Source organism: Chenopodium album, chromosome 13, assembly GCF_948465745.1.
Source record: "Chenopodium album chromosome 13, dcCheAlbu1.1, whole genome shotgun sequence".
Taxonomy (NCBI): Eukaryota; Viridiplantae; Streptophyta; class Magnoliopsida; order Caryophyllales; family Amaranthaceae; genus Chenopodium; species Chenopodium album.
In genome coordinates, this window is record NC_137846.1 from 5509992 (window position 1) to 5525870 (window position 15879).

At 34.1% G+C, this 15879-nt stretch overlaps 2 protein-coding genes across 4 annotated transcripts; one reads left to right on the forward strand and one right to left on the reverse strand.

The window, feature by feature from the left end:
• The first annotated feature begins 3562 nt into the window (after positions 1-3562).
• LOC145574376 (amino-acid permease BAT1 homolog) lies at positions 3563-7371 on the forward strand. Its single transcript, XM_081632150.1, has 7 exons — positions 3563-3808; positions 3924-4106; positions 4974-5093; positions 5187-5378; positions 5492-5794; positions 6196-6378; positions 6590-7371. The coding sequence occupies exons 1-7, from the start codon at positions 3728-3730 to the stop codon at positions 7079-7081; spliced, it is 1554 nt and encodes a 517-aa protein (XP_081488276.1). The 5' UTR covers positions 3563-3727; the 3' UTR covers positions 7082-7371.
• LOC145574375 (lipase-like PAD4) lies at positions 7277-15873 on the reverse strand. 3 transcript variants are annotated; one of them, XM_081632149.1, is made up of 5 exons: positions 15858-15873; positions 15666-15759; positions 13234-13576; positions 8562-9284; positions 7277-8475 (listed from the first exon to the last, which is right to left on the reverse strand). In XM_081632149.1, the coding sequence occupies exons 3-5, from the start codon at positions 13558-13560 to the stop codon at positions 7672-7674; spliced, it is 1854 nt and encodes a 617-aa protein (XP_081488275.1). In that variant the 5' UTR covers positions 13561-13576; positions 15666-15759; positions 15858-15873; the 3' UTR covers positions 7277-7671. The 3 variants fall into 3 exon arrangements, with proteins under 3 accessions (XP_081488275.1, XP_081488274.1, XP_081488273.1); XM_081632148.1 differs by lacking the exon at positions 15858-15873 and having other exon boundaries at positions 15666-15785; XM_081632147.1 differs by lacking the exons at positions 15666-15759; positions 15858-15873 and adding an exon at positions 13733-13882.
• Positions 15874-15879: the final 6 nt, after the last annotated feature.

Below are 15879 nucleotides of genomic sequence, written 5' to 3' on the forward strand. Positions count from 1 at the left end.
AGATGTTGCTAAAACTCTCTCCCAACCCGCAACATTTTGGCTTACAGACACCTTATTGAAGATCAGCTCTGCCCCTGCTGCAATTCGGCCGATGAAACAGTTATCCATGCTATGATCTTGTGCCCCAATGCCTACGAATTGTGGCTGAAGAGTGGATGCAAAGAGGCGCTTCAATTTGCTGCTGTTGGTTCCTTTGGGGATATTCTGCTAGCTTGGGCAAAAAATCTGCAGGAGGAAGTTTATCAGAAGAGTTTGTTTCTAACATGGTTTATTTGGTATCGCCGCAACAAATATGTTTTTGAGAATGTTTGGGATGCTGATGAGGCCGTTATCCTTCGACATAGTAGGCTTGTGCTTGACTTTGAAGAGTACACCGAGAAGATTTATGGGGGCACGACTCTTCCTGCTGAACCTGCTGGCAGGCCAGTGTGGTTGCCTCCACCCCCAGGTGCTGTAAAATTGAACGTGGATGCTGCCATCTCAGAGGATGGTTGGGTGGGGCTTGGAGCAGTTGCTCGAGATAGCAGGGGCCAGGTCTTATTTGCTGCTGTCAGTAGAGCTTGAGCTCGATGGGAGCCTTTGATCGCTGAAAGCAAGGCTGCTCTTTTCGGTTTAAAGAAGGCGTGGAGCTAGGCTACTTGGATGTCATATTGGAGGCCGATTCCCTGCAGTTAGTCTCCAAAATTAAGAAGAATTCCTTCTCATTTGCAGCAGTTGATGGTATTTTAGAAGACATTGTTGGGGTTAGTTCGAACTTTTCTTCCATTATTTGGTCCCATGTAAAGCGTGAGGGTAATTTTGTTGCCCATCACCTAGCTAGGTTAGTGCCGTGTGGTCGTGAGCAAGTGTGGGAAAATCTTGTTCCTAATGAGGTTTCCCCGTATGTACTCTTGGACAATATTTCGTTGAATTAAATGCACTAACCGCTTTCTTTCAAAAAAAAAAAAAAAGGTAAACCTGAAATTGGGCCCCTTGGCATATTTTTCAAGCCTACTACCAACTTAGCTAAGGCAAACTTCTTGTTTATTCTTACACTCAATTTTATATAACTATTTTCCCAGTTTTATTTTTTTTTTCTAAAATTTTTTTCCTCTTTTTTTTTCCGAAAGTGGGGGGACCTTCATGGGTCCGCCCATGTAGACAAATTTCAACCTTAAATTGCGTGCTCAAAGTCAAAATGACAATGTCTATGATAATGTTTGTCTAATTCTGAACATTTTATGAACATATTACTCGTAGAGTATCATGCATAAGGAAGAAAAACACATTTTTGAAGATGAGCATTAAAGACCGAGTGACTAATTATATGGGCATTAAACTTTACATAAGTACATAAAAATGTGTTATTTTAGTATTAATATTGCCATATAGCTAAACGTACGATTTGTCGTTAGTGTATGAGTAATTTGATGGGGAACATATAATGGTTTATTCTATTAGTGAGCTATAAGGTTTGGAGTATCTCCATACAAATGCTCTTTGGAATAAAGGACAGGTAGATATAGTTCTAGTCTCTACCTTAGACAACAAGCTTTTGCTATTATGGTCTTCAAAGAGGTTAACTTTAAACAATTTGTGCAAGTGCTATTGATGGAACTAATTGACACTTTAGTGCCAAATAAACTGCCAACCACAAACCCAAAATATAAAGCATATGGAACATATTCGAGAGAGGACATTACTAGCAATCAATTTTTTATAAAAGTTATGTAAGAAGAATTGCTTAATGGTGTCGGAATTTTGCACATATCAATTTGGCTCATATTTGCAGCGTAGACCCTTTGGGAGTCAAAAGAAGGGTAAGAAATCTGCACCCTAAAGTGTTCACGGTGAGAATAAAACTTCAATAACGAATTGGAAGTTACAATACTTTTTACTATTGGAGAAGTAGATTGCCACTCTCTAATAACAAAAGCTGATGCCAAGTGGAGAAGTACACACAAATACTCAATGACCTAATGCATGTCCATTAACCACTCTCTAATAGCAATATTCTCCTTTAGATTGTTGCGTAAGACTAACGATGACTAATGAAACATGATACAAAGAGGTTTAGTTGTTGCATCATATAGTTATTTTATTCTATGATGATTGATTATAGCCGCATTGGCTGACTGATTCTCAATCATCATCTGTCTACAAGTCTACAACTCTATACTTAGCACAAAATATTTAAATCTCTTATGTTGAATTTGATATGAAATGGATAGTAATCTTGCTATACATATATTTCTCCCTAAAAAAATTTAGTGCACTATACATTTTATTGATCCATAAAAATTATTCATTCTATTTGAAAGTAGTACTTCGTCACATTGACTCAAGACTCAAGTCCAGTCTCAACCCTTTATAATTAAATAATAACTTTGATTTTACTAGAAAGTTATTTATATAATAGATTGGTTTTTTTATGCCTTCTTTATCTATCACTCCTTTAAATGATGTCAGAGGTACATTAAAAATCTAATCATTCATTATATGTATTATTATTTTCATACGTACGCGAATATCCACCAATTAAATGTAGTTATTAGAAAGTATTTATTTTTTTCCCCATAGGAAGCAAGTAGAAAAAATCAATATATGTGAGCTTGGGGAGTGCCAGTTCCCATTAAGGGTCTGTTCACTTCAGCTTAATTTCAGTTCAGTTTAGTTCAGTTTCAATAAGTCCAATTCAATTGAACTCCTAATTTCCTTCTCTCATAAAATATTCATTTCAATTCAATTCAGTTCAGTTTCAATCAGTTCAGTTCAGTTCAATTCAGCTCCAATCTATTCAGTTTAGCTCAGTTCGGTAAATATGAACAGGCCCTAAGTTGTTGATTAGAATGATTTTTCCAATCATTTTAGAATAGGGTTGATTGGACCGTTAAAACCAAATCTTCAATAAAAGCCAAGTAACGACTTTTCAAATTTGGCAGCATGGTGAAAAACACCTCATTTTCCCACGCTATTCCTTAAAGGGGTTTGTCAAACGAAGCTAGTAACATTATACTTCGTACTTCGTATTTTTTTTATAAGCTAATAACATTTTTTAGGTGGATAAGGTGAATAATGATCCAATTATGGAGTAGAAGTGTACCTTTTTTTTCTTAATATGGTGATTGGTGAAGGTCAATATAGGATTTCCAATCAAGAACCTCCATATACTCTTTCAATTTGTCTCTACTGATGTTTATTCCCTTGACCTCCAATTTTTAACATGAATTTAAGCGTAATTGGTAATAGTTACATATTAAAGAAATGTAACTACTCTTAATTTTCCTTAGGAAATATACTCTGTACTACTCTATAATGCATATAACTATAATTTTAATGTCATAAGATTGGATTTTTTCAACTGTATTTCGAATACGTTTTGTAAATCTTCATATGTATTGCATGCATTTGCATATCAATTATCAATACATACGATCATAAAATATAAGAATAATACGAAAATTAGAGAATAATATATCTAGTTATTATGAGAATCAACTCAATCTTTTATAAAATTATACTAATATTATTATATATATATATATTTATTACTCTTATGAGTCAAGGTGGGACTACTCTTAAGAACATTAAATGAAGCGCAGCTAAGCTGGTCTCAAATCATTTGCATCAGTCAACCCTTCTCTCTAAACTCTTTCTCTCTCCACTTAACCGAAGAAACCCAGCTTCAAACTCAACTTCTAAAGCTGGGTTTCTCAAATTTTCTGTGAAAAATCCAAGTTTTAATCCAATGGAGAAACACCCAGAAATTGATTCTGGAGAAAAACGGCTCAATGAGCTTGGTTACAAACAAGAACTCAGAAGAGAAATGGTTAGACCATTAAATTTTTCTTCAAGATTCAATCTTTAATCTTGCATGCCTATTACATGTTTTTTGAAATGCTTAAATGAAATTTTAGAACTAATTTTTGGTTTTGAATTTGCAGACTTTGTTCAAAACATTGGCAATATCATTCTCAACAATGTCACTTTTTACAGGGATAACTCCCCTGTTTGGTTCAAGTCTTCAATATGCTGGGCCTGCTAGTCTTGTTTGGGGTTGGATTGTTGTTTCCTTCTTTACTGGGTTTGTTGGTATTGCTATGTCTGAGATTTGCTCCTCTTTTCCGGTTAGTCAGCGTATATTTTCTCTCTCCTCTGTTTTTCTCTTTTGTTGAAATTCCTGATTCTTGTTCTTGAATATGATTAGTTCTTTTAATTGTGTAGAATTACTGTGTTGTTTAGGATTAGTGATATGTATAACTTGTTTTACTTCGTACTCTTCATTTCACCTCAAGTACTCGTGTCAAATCCTTGACGATCAATCCAAAATAGGATGCTACGCTTCATTTTGGACCAAAGTCATAATTTTCATAGAATAGCTGAAAGGTGTACTTGTACAAGTATCTGTGTCCAGTACTTGTACCCGAGTCTGAGTAATATAGTATGTAACAGTCTATTTCTTCATAAACAATTTCTATACTACTCTCAATTGAGTTAGGAGTAAGAGCAAGGCTGTGTTCTAATCAGAAAATCAATGAGTTTTCTTGAATTTGTTTTTTCAACAAAGATTTGAACATATTGGACTACCTTGAGTTTCTACGAAATTAAATACTTTCTTCTTAAAATGTTTCAGAAACCCTTGATCTCGTTTGTAAAAATCATAGTATCATAATTATGGTGTGTTATCCTGTTAAGTAGTTCTATTTTTGGATTATGAACCAAGGGCTAATTGATCTCACTCACTACTATAATTTAGAATTGGTTTAGGTTATCGAATATATGCCTATAATCTGTCCTGGTACAAACAAAATTAAGAGTTGAACATAAGTTCAGTTCGTCAAAAATAAGTAACTAGAAAGTTTTGTGTTCTGCTGTCATGATTTTTTCACCCCCTTAGTATTCATGAGCAGGTTATAGAATTTATTAGAATATTTACACATAGTGCTTCGTATCTTTTTAGTTACAAAGACTAACATCTCTTGGTTATCTAACAGACAACAGGCTCTCTTTACTTTTGGGCTGCACATTTAGCAGGGCCGAAATGGGGGCCGTTTGCATCTTGGTGCTGTGCATGGTTTGAGACCATAGGTCTTATTGCTGGCATAGGTACTCAGGTAAGTAAACTACTCTGAAACCTAAGAGCTTCACTCATCAAAAGAATTAGTTCAAGACCTTAGATCAAGTTGTTTTCATGGTTTGTTTTGCAGGCTTATGCAGGAACAGAAGTTCTGCAGAGCATTATATTGCTGTGCACTGGAACAAACAAAGATGGAGGATACTTTGCCCCAAAATGGTTGTTTTTATGCATTTATATAGGATTGACCCTCATATGGGCTGTGCTCAACACATTTGCCTTGGAAGTCATTGCTATCCTTGACATTATATCGTTGTGGTGGCAGGTGAATTCCATAATTTCTCGCTATGTACAAATATCACAAATATTTTCATTGTCTTGAATTTAGCTTTGTACTGAGTAGAACTTAGAAGACATAACAATATCTTTTTCTTGTAGATGATTGGTGGCGCGGTTATCATTATTATGCTTCCTCTGGTGGCTATGACTACGAAGCCAGCCTCTTTTGTTTTCTCTCATTTTGAAATGGCAAGCTCAACAGGGGTAACAAATCATGCATATGCAGTCATGTTATCCCTACTTGTTAGCCAATATTCACTTTATGGATATGATGCAGCTGCACATCTTACTGAAGAAACCAAAGGAGCAGATAAAAATGGACCCATTGCAATTCTTTCTAGTTTAGGCATCATTTCAGTTATTGGATGGGCATATATCCTGACCCTCACCTTCAGCATTCAGGTATATGTTGTAACTTGTTCTAGTTCACAAGTATCTTTTTTTAAGTATTTATTTCTGAGTAACTGAATAAAGAAGATAGTACAGTAATGAGTAGCACTTGCAAATTCTATTTCTGCATACAGAGAATCAATCAAAATGTTGCTGAACACCTTTAAATTCTAGTCCACCAAAAAATGGAACTTTCTAACTAAGCATATGAAAGAGAATAACTTATGATCTGCATTCACTTTCTATAATGGATTCTGTTAGACTTTAGTAGGATCTTAATATCTTAGTTCTATTTGATTTTGACTTTGAAAGTTAAATCTTTCAATTAGTCCCTGGTTGAATATTTTTCTGATATTGTTAGAAATACGTTATCATTTCTAAAGTGTAATCTTGGACTTTACCTGACCATTCAGGATTTGAACTACCTATATGATCCAAACAACGAGACTGCAGGAGCATTTGTACCGGCCCAAATACTTTATGATGCTTTTCATGGAAGATATCACAATGCTACTGGAGCAATTATCATGCTTATTATCATTTGGGGATCATTTTTCTTTGCTGGGCTTTCTATCACTACAAGTGCAGCCAGGGTTGTAAGTAATACAGTCCTTACTTCAGATGCATTAGTAAAGGAAGAGACTTCTCTTTGCAGTCTGTTAAATGAGCTTAAAAGGACATTAATTCTGTTTTTGTTAACTTCCTATTTTCCCCTTCATTTCTCATGTCCTCTTCATAAGTTCATATATTCTGTCCACTTTCTTCAAAATCTCATGAAATGCATTATTTTCATATATTCTTAATCAGGTATATGCATTATCTAGAGATGGAGGAGTCCCATTTTCAACCATTTGGCGAAAAGTGCACCCAAAGCATAAAGTTCCCTCTAATGCAGTGTGGCTCTGTGCAGCTATCTGCATTCTTCTTGGATTACCAATACTCAAACTCAATGTTGTCTTCACAGCTATAACATCAATATGCACAATCGGGTGGGTTGGTGGCTATGCAGTTCCAATCTTTGCAAGGATGGTTATGGCAGAAAGTAACTTCAGACCTGGGCCATTTTATCTTGGGAGAGCGAGCAGGCCAGTTTGCTTAATTGCATTTTTATGGATTTGTTACACCTGTGCAGTCTTTCTCTTACCTACTTATTACCCTATCAAATGGGACACTTTCAATTATGCACCTGCTGCTTTGGGTGTAGTTTTGGGTCTGATTATGCTTTGGTGGGTTGTAGATGCTAGGAAATGGTTCAAGGGGCCTGTTAGGAATATTGATGGCCAAAACGGCAAAGTTTGAAAATCTTCTCTCTTCTTGTAAACAATATAGTTTTACACGTATTCTACTCCCTTTGTTCGTAATGATATGCATCTAGACAAAGATGACTAAAAATCTCCGATCAGCCAACAACAAGATTCATACGAGAAGATTGTTGTATATTTTTGTTAATGCCTGACAGATCTTGTAATAGGAAGGAAAAAAAAAAGGGGTATAAAATTGTTAAGAGTATGATACATCTGTTGGGTATGAATTGATCTGGATACAGTGGCAATTATGTGAATTTACAATTTTTATTAGTATAAACAGTTGGCCAGATTTGGCATGATTCTGATCATAAGTCTGCTAGTATTTAGACAACAACTAATGAGTACATCACAGTCGAAATTAAGTTTGCTTTCTATATACTTATGTTTATACATTGCACTAATATAGAGCTAAGTATTGGCCTGAAAAATCAGGTCATAACAGAAAAAGGTCTGTCAAAATCTGATGAAATCAGGACCAAAGTGGTCAGAAAATTGTGATCGGGGTCAAGCCACACCGCCACACTCCATGATATGGTCCGAATGAGCAAAGTTTTGGGCCAGACCATACTTGATCAACTATGACTACTGCCTAGGAACCATTTCTGCATCTACGAAACTCGGCAACTGTGGGAATTGCTGCATTTGTAATCTCAATTCTCTAACCTCCTCTACCCAAATGCTGTAGCTTGAATTCTTTGCTAGGACATCAGATGAAACCTCCTTGTTGTCTATCAACTTTTTTGCATATCCCTCGAATTCATCAATACCCTGCAATAACTGAGCCACATTGCTTGAGTTCTTCTCTTGTCTAACCTTCTCAATCAACTCCCTAGCTTCTTCCACATGTGCCCAAAAACACGAATCTTGTGTTAAACTCGCGAACTTGCTCCTCTTGCTCTCCTCTACGACATCACTATACTTCTCCCTCCACCACTTAGAGAAAAGCTCGTGTCTTCTCTCTCGCCCATTTCTCAGGTATTGTCCTTTCTTCAAGTGCTCACCACTTCTGTAATACTCTGCAATATCCAATGGCTCAACCAAAAGCTGATAAAAGCGAGAAGCATTCACCCATTTCCGCCTTTTGTGAAAATCATGAGGAAGTTCATTGTTATCAATTTTACTGATCACATTATCCCAAAAACTTGCTAGCTTGATTCTGAACAAGTTAACTTGATAGTCTCTTTTTGATGCTCTTCGCTTGAAAGAGTCGTAGTATCCCATTTGATTCTCCGACTCATCACAGGATGCTTTATACCACTCTATCTGTGCTCTGTGAGGTGTTATTTTGGCAAGAGCTATAGCAAGTCTTGCACTGTTGAGACTAGGAGTCAAACCTGTTTGCTTCACCATTTTAAAGCTGTTTTCGGCCTGTCTAGAAACTGATTCCTGCAAAGCAGACCAAAAGTATGTAAGCTGAAGGAAATATCTGATGTTAAAAATCAGATTTCTTGTCAAGTTTATAAATCAAGTACCTGACTTGCTAATCCTGATGACTCTACTGCCAACTTTAACCCTGCATCATAGCTCGACGCAGGAACATCTCCATGTATAAACCCTCTTCTCATCAGAAATTGGAAGGACATTCTCTCTACACAACCACCATACTTCAAGTGATCCTCGCAACACGATCCTGAGTTCCCCATTGCAAGCATCAAATGCAGCAACTTAACAACAGCATCAGCATTGTCAACACAGACAGTCCCTTCTTCTGAGTAGAACAAATAATTCCCAAAAGGCCAGTATGACCCTGCAGGAATTTCCATATTTTCTGCAGTCTCTTTAACTACTGCCTCAGTATAAGCCAGTACAAATCTAAACAACTGATCCTTTATTTCATCAGTTACACTAAAAGGTAGTTGCTCAGATTGAGATGTTATCGACAACTGAATTAACTTAAGCAAGCAATGGAGTTGAGTGTTGATGGGAGCTAAGGGTGCAAAGAGAAGCCTTGGAATTATATCATGTTTAAGCACAACATGGCAGAAGTTTCCTGCCCATCTTTGTCGAAGGAGCGATTTCGAGAGGGATTTGTTGCCTAAGAGGGGTGAACCAAAGGTAATACAGAGGATTTGTGGAGGTGAAGGAATGGTTTGAATGTAGGAAAGTAGCCATAATGCTGTTAGTGATGCTATTGCTCCTCCTATAGAATGTCCTGTCAGTATAATTGACTTGCTTTTCTCCAGTAGTGATTTCATCTGCATGTAAAACAATATGATAAATTGTTAATCAATATTATTAATTGTTTTTCCAACATAATTTGAAGATTATGGGTATTTGGGTTCAAAGAAAAATGAAAAGGTTTCATCTTGGCTTGTTTTGATCACAAGACTGAACTTATAGGGCTAATCATGAATACATTATAAGTTAATTTCACCCAAATCCACTGTGTAGAAATCGTAAACAATTGATATACTACTCCCGTTAAATTTAAAGGTTAACATTTACTTCTGCACGATACTTAAGACAACATGAGAGAGTGTGTAAAGGCGGCACAACAAGTGAGAAAAAACCAGTGGTTATTAATTACTCAACGATGTAAACGACAGTTAAAATATCAGAGATTTGTTGGGATAAGTTGTGGTAGAACCCAAAATTTTCAAATCAATTGTATGAAGTACCACTTCGTATCAATGATGCATGATTACGTTGAACTAAGAAGATCATTAAGTGGGTCAAGTAATGGTTGACTTGCGTGTTAGGTGGCTATTGAAAATTTGTACTCCGTAAAAGTTAAGTCGTCGCACGGAATGAATGTCTTGAACGCGTCCTTTATTATATGCATAATTACCGTTACAATTTCAACCTTAATTGCATAATTACAAGCCACTAAACTAGAAATCATTTTCAACCTCGATGAAAAGAGTGCGAATATCTCATCACATCTTATGTCCACTGAATTAGGATTTAAGGGATATTGATTTAGACATTTAGTGCTAATTCTAAACTTAGCAATATCTAAAGTTGTGATAAGTATACAATTAGATATTTAGAGAGGAGGTGTGCATTAGAGTAATTTCTAAGTATGGAGATATTTTCTAAGTTATAACTCCGTATAATACAAAGATTTCACCCAAATTTACTTCTAGTGAAACTAATTGGAGAGTTGTGAAGAAAAAGTTCACTAAAACTTGTATCTACTTTCCCAAGTCATGGACTCATGGATAATGTATAAAATCATTACACGATAACATCAATAATTTTTCTTAATGATCTCGAAATTCCCAAATCATGGATAATGAATAAAAATATTTCACAATAATAATTATTTCCTATTGATCTCAAAAGGTTCAAATAAAACTTCAAAACGTACATAACTTTATTTATATTAATCTTTGACTAATAGATATTATTTCTTAATTACTACAGATAACTTTAGAGCTATGTTTACAGAAGCTACAAAATATCAATATTTAGTCAAAGTAGTAGCAAACTAAGAGATTCATTTTAATTTCATCGTTGTTAGATAATCCAACAACCAAATCTGAAATTTACCATCAAAACAATAATAGTTAAGACACTCCTATTTCAAATACCAAACAACGTCACTCTCTCTCTTCAAAATTCAAGCTTTGCCTCTTTGACCAAAGATTCAACTTTGTGCCTTGTTCTAATTTTTGAAGTCCTACCACGAGTTTCTTGACCACTACAATTGATATGACAAGAAAAGGTATTGAACCTTTTAAATGTGAACACAATTTTTATTTTATGATTCTAAGTCTAGTCGGTCAATCAACTCCCTTCCATATATCAAACAAGATTTAGTAATTTCATTTTATTAATATTATTTATCCGAATAAACAACAAGGTCACTTATTATATAGGTTAATTATAGAAAAGAGAAGTTCGAACCTGTAACCTACCATACATATGCTATCAGTTTGTGCTACTATGCCAAGATCACATTGGTTTCATAATCTCATTATGATAATGTAAGAAAACATTAACTAGTACTCGTACTTGATGTTTCAATGTAAAAGGTGCTAATTTAATTTTACCAAGAATTATCATTTTTCAAGGTTAACCGGCTTTGACAAGTGTGTTATAACAATGTTGTATGATATACTTGAAAGACAACAGTTTCTAAACGTTTCTAACTCTAAAGTTACAATTAGGTTTGTTAGAAAGTGATTTTTTTTTATGCATGTCATTGTCCTCCAACATTTTTTTTTCTTTTCAAGTGTGTGATGTACTATAAAAGATAGGGATGCTTCTTTGAAACCAACTATGTAGTCCCATCACTATCTTACTAAGAATGTGAATAGATTCATTTCTTTAACTTGTTAAGGGGATGAAGTTAATGTAGGATTTTAAAATCTTATTGACAGCTACTATGCTTGATTAGTTGGCTAGGATAGTGGTATTGCATGTAGGTTTCACACAATAGACAGCCCCATTCCTAGAAATTTATGGACCCTAGGCATAATGTAGAAAATGGTCTCTTACGTAAACAATTTTTTTTATATGCAATAGTTTTAAATATAAGACAATGAATTAATCCCTCCGTTTTTAAATACTTGCTCCATTTCTCCATGCGCGGAGTTTTTGAAAAAATTGGAGAAAGTAATTAAATATGGAGGTGGTGGGTTAGGTGGAAGAATAAAAAATAATAAAAATCAAAAGTAATTGAGAGAATTGAAGGAGAGAGAATATGAAATTAATAAAATATAATTTATGTTAGGTTCACTAGGTGAGAGAAATGAATTAAATATTATAAAAGCTTTTCAAATAAGGAAATGGAACAAGTATTTAAAAACAGCCGAAAAAAAAAAGTGGAGCAAGTATTTAAAAACGGAGGGAGTAGCTTATATTATTTGAATAGTAAGTCTCCATACACAATACTAGAGTAATAACTTTGTATAATATTTCGGTAATTGAATAAATATGAAACGATGTGATTGAAAAGATTAATATTTTGAAGCAGATACTCATAGAATTCGGAAGATTAGAAGAAGAAGTGAAGAGGTTATATTGCATTGTTACCTCCACCTAATTAACATCTAAGTAATTTAATGTTAATTGCTAACTAAATACAATAATTATATTTTCAAAAAGTAGCTTTTTTTTAACGAGTAAAAACTACAGAGTAAAATTCTACCACTATACAAACTGATTTTTTTAAAAAAAAATTTAGACCCCTTTCTGACGTGGGCCTTAGACGGTCACACTCGAGGCCTACCCCTCCGAGCTGGCCCTGAAAATAGAAACACCCTAATATTCGGTAATAGTACAGTAATGTTGCATATCATATTCGGTCACTTTTTTTGTATTTGGATGGATGAGCATGAGAATCGAATCTTACCAATTGAGATAATTGACAAATTTATAGAAATATACAAGGAAGCTTACTAACCAATTAGAACATCAATCCCCCAATCCCATTAAACAAAACTGAGATTGTATAATAACCCTCCTAAAAGTGTTAATCATAAAAAAAAAAAAAGATTATTTAATGCATGAAATTATATCGTCACATCATTTGTTAATCTTGCTTTAAATAACCCTGCTAAAAGTCCTAATCATAAAACAAGATTGTATAATTGTATAAAAAGAAGAAAAATTAGATTTCGAAATATTACCTAGCAGCCCTATGAATCTATGATCAATACTCAACAGTATCTAAACAAGCAAGATTACCAAGATAATAGTATTTCTGAAGTTTATTTAATTTTGAAATGTATAAGAAGCATTATTTACTTAAGTAATGGTATTATTGAACACTATATTTCAAATTCACCTCAAAGAAGAATATACGTAGTACAAATTTATGTTACATAAACATAAAGGTTCAATAAAAGTATGTGTCTATGTGTCCAATTTAGTTATTTTGTGAAATTTTCTCTTAACATCAGCCCAATATTAAGGGTTGGAACTTAAAAGTGTTTTGAATTCAACCCATATACGAATGTCAAGAATCCTATACAAGTGGTTGAAGTGAAAAGAGAATTCTAGACAAACTTTTTTTATTTTTTAATGTCTTTGAAATATAATGGCTACCGAACTATTGTAGTTGGGTTATTTTTTAATGTCAAGTAAACTTTAAGCCATGCAATAAAATACACGTACATAAAACTCTAACAAAAACACTTACGTTAGTTATCTTAATATGAACGGGCCAAAACATAAGCAAGATAGAAATACACAAACCTGAGCTTGAAAACTAGGGCAGCCATAGATGCCAAAGAAGAGTTGCAAAAGGCCAACATGAACCATAATAGGAGCCTCATCATTATCATCCCCACGTCGTCCGAGCCCGGAGAAAAGCCCACCAATCTCGCCTTCTTGAAGGGCAACCATGTCGTTCATGTATGAGCCCGACCCTAACCCGAGATCATGCATGCCAGAGAAGGCAACGAGCCCGACTGGCCCGTTATGTTCAACAAGAAAAGGCCCGGATGCAGGGGAGTTAGCTTGGTTGCATAATCTCCATGAATCAAGTAATAGATTTGTTGATGCTAAGAAATTTGCCACCATTTCACTTGTTTCAAATCTGTAGTAAAATTATAAGAAAATTAACGTAGGAGAAAAAAAAAATGGAATTTAGAAAGACTTCAAAGTCAAGTAGAAAAGAATGAAGAAAAACAGGGGAGTTTATAATTGTTTTTGTTAGTGTTAATGTATTTTAAAGTTTTTCTAATGAACTTACATTGAACCTTCGGCTTCCATCTTCTCAGACTATTTTCTTTCTTTCTTTTTTATTTTTCTTTTCCAAGAAATGAGGTTCAAAAAGATGAAGGAGAAATTATTGACTATTAACTTTTTTTTGGATATTTTATTTATTTATTTGCTATTTTGTGGATACTATGATTAAAGTAAGAAAATGAATGTTGAGGGTGATATTTTGGGAGGATTGATAGGGTCATTTGTTGTCAATGTCAAATATTGTGGGAGTGTTGGGACTTGGAGTGTTGTTATGATGATTATCATTTTATTAGTTTAAATTACCATAACATGATTATTCATGGTAAGTGTATCATCATATGCAGGTCAAATTGTCAATAATGATAAGATGTGAATTTTTTAGGGTTAAATTTTTGTTTTAGGATGTATTAATTCTCTTTTTGCTCCATTAGAAAAGAATAATGTATACTTCGTAATGCGTTGAATCGGTGACAAACGTGTAACCATTATAAGCGATGAGACAAGTATCGATTTGAGATTTTACTCTTTGCAATTTTAGCCGCCTCGACTCACATCACCTCACTCGTCATACTTAAATAGTTTCTTTAAAGAAAAAAAAATAAAAAATAAAATAAAATTGTAGATTTACATCCAATTATTTGTAAATGCCTTTACGTAAGTATTTATAATAATCGCCCTTCATTTTGAAATTAAGTACTCCATGTAAGTTGGTTTAGTAATAGTAACTCTCTCATCTTCACTGTTTGTTCTTTTTGTTTACACAATATCTTTTAATGTCTTTTGTGATCTACATAAAGAAAAATATAATTATTGACGATTAACTATATTAACAATCAAAATAACTTGTTAGGAGTGGGCTGTCAATGTAGAAAGGGTGTATGGGTGATTGGTCTAAAAATACAAGGTTTATTTTTTTAAAGGTAAGAAGAAGCATTCCGGTAGTACAAAATCCCTCACCGGTTTAATATATAAGGCTCCTTGAGAATAACAAAGAAAAAAGTAAGAATACTCGTAGTCTCCTACTCTCAAAATGCTTCTAACAAGATTTAAATTTTCCGATTATAAACCTTACATTTAGATCAAGTACTAATTGGAATAGATTGGTAAAAAGACAAATAAATTATACAGAGAATATAAATTATTAGTTACCTATAAAAGGTGGGACAAAATATTTTAATTTATACCCTAGTGTCGGGTAAGGTAGGCTATAATAATAAGATCCTAAAAAAAAAAAAAAAGTCTCCAAAATTGAGGTCTAAAACGTGTAATTAGGGAATGTGAAGTGAGAAAAGGGGCAAAAAGTCATCTTTCAAAGAGTTTGATAAGCAAAAAGTATTTTTGGTGTTGTTGTGGATGTTTTAGAATTTGGAGTGGGCTTGCTTGACAACAACTAACAAATTAAGTGAATAAGTGGGCCTCTTAATTAGTAGAACCCTTTATTATGAATTGAAATCAGAGGTGCTTTGAATTTGATTTGAATATTGAAAATATTGTCAATTTGTTAGACTTGAATCACTCCATATCCACTACTCACTAGTCACTATAGTGATTTTTATGTATGCTCAGTATAAACGCGGTTCTATGTCTTTTAGAGGATAATCACGTCGTAATCGAGTTCGCCCCTTCATCTTAATTTATCAAGCCATACGAAGTATAATTATAATGTGTGTTCTAGGATTGTCTTGAATTGATTTGTGCAGAATGTTAGTCTAATATGACATTACACCTTACCATAAGCAAATACGTCGTATACTTATCTAGAATGATATGATACGTGACATGAAATCGCTAATTTTCACACGAGCAAAAATATGTTAAAGTATATACATAATTTTGAGTGTTATCAAAGAACAAAAAATCATGCTATGATGAAGTGACATACAGTGTGATATATTAATCATGATCATAAGGACTTAGCCATTTTGGGTTGCCCATACCTTGTGATTGGAGTTTTTCTTCGAAAGATTTACGAAGACGTGCACTCCAATACCATTGATGTCAATAGCTTGTATAATAGTTGTATCTACATACCTATATCGAGTATTGTTAGCAAATGATCCATATACATTGGACAAAGCACAAGTTGAACTAGAGCTAATACAATCTGCATTCCTTGCAGTAGATTCTACCTGTACACAGCAAGATTGAAGC

Bases quoted from the DNA above. Each gene is read 5' to 3' on its own strand.
- LOC145574376 (XM_081632150.1), top strand. From the start codon at position 3,728: ATGGAGAAACACCCAGAAATTGATTCTGGAGAAAAACGGCTCAATGAG. The intron at 5,379-5,491 runs GTGAATTCCATA...TTTTTCTTGTAG, and splicing joins TTATATCGTTGTGGTGGCAG to ATGATTGGTGGCGCGGTTAT. The intron at 6,379-6,589 runs GTAAGTAATACA...ATTCTTAATCAG, and splicing joins CTACAAGTGCAGCCAGGGTT to GTATATGCATTATCTAGAGA.
- LOC145574375 (XM_081632147.1), bottom strand. From the start codon at position 13,752: ATGGAAGCCGAAGGTTCAAT. The intron at 13,577-13,732 runs GTAAGTTCATTA...ATTTTACTACAG, and splicing joins ATGGAAGCCGAAGGTTCAAT to ATTTGAAACAAGTGAAATGG. The intron at 8,476-8,561 runs GTACTTGATTTA...TCTGCTTTGCAG, and splicing joins CATCAGGATTAGCAAGTCAG to GAATCAGTTTCTAGACAGGC.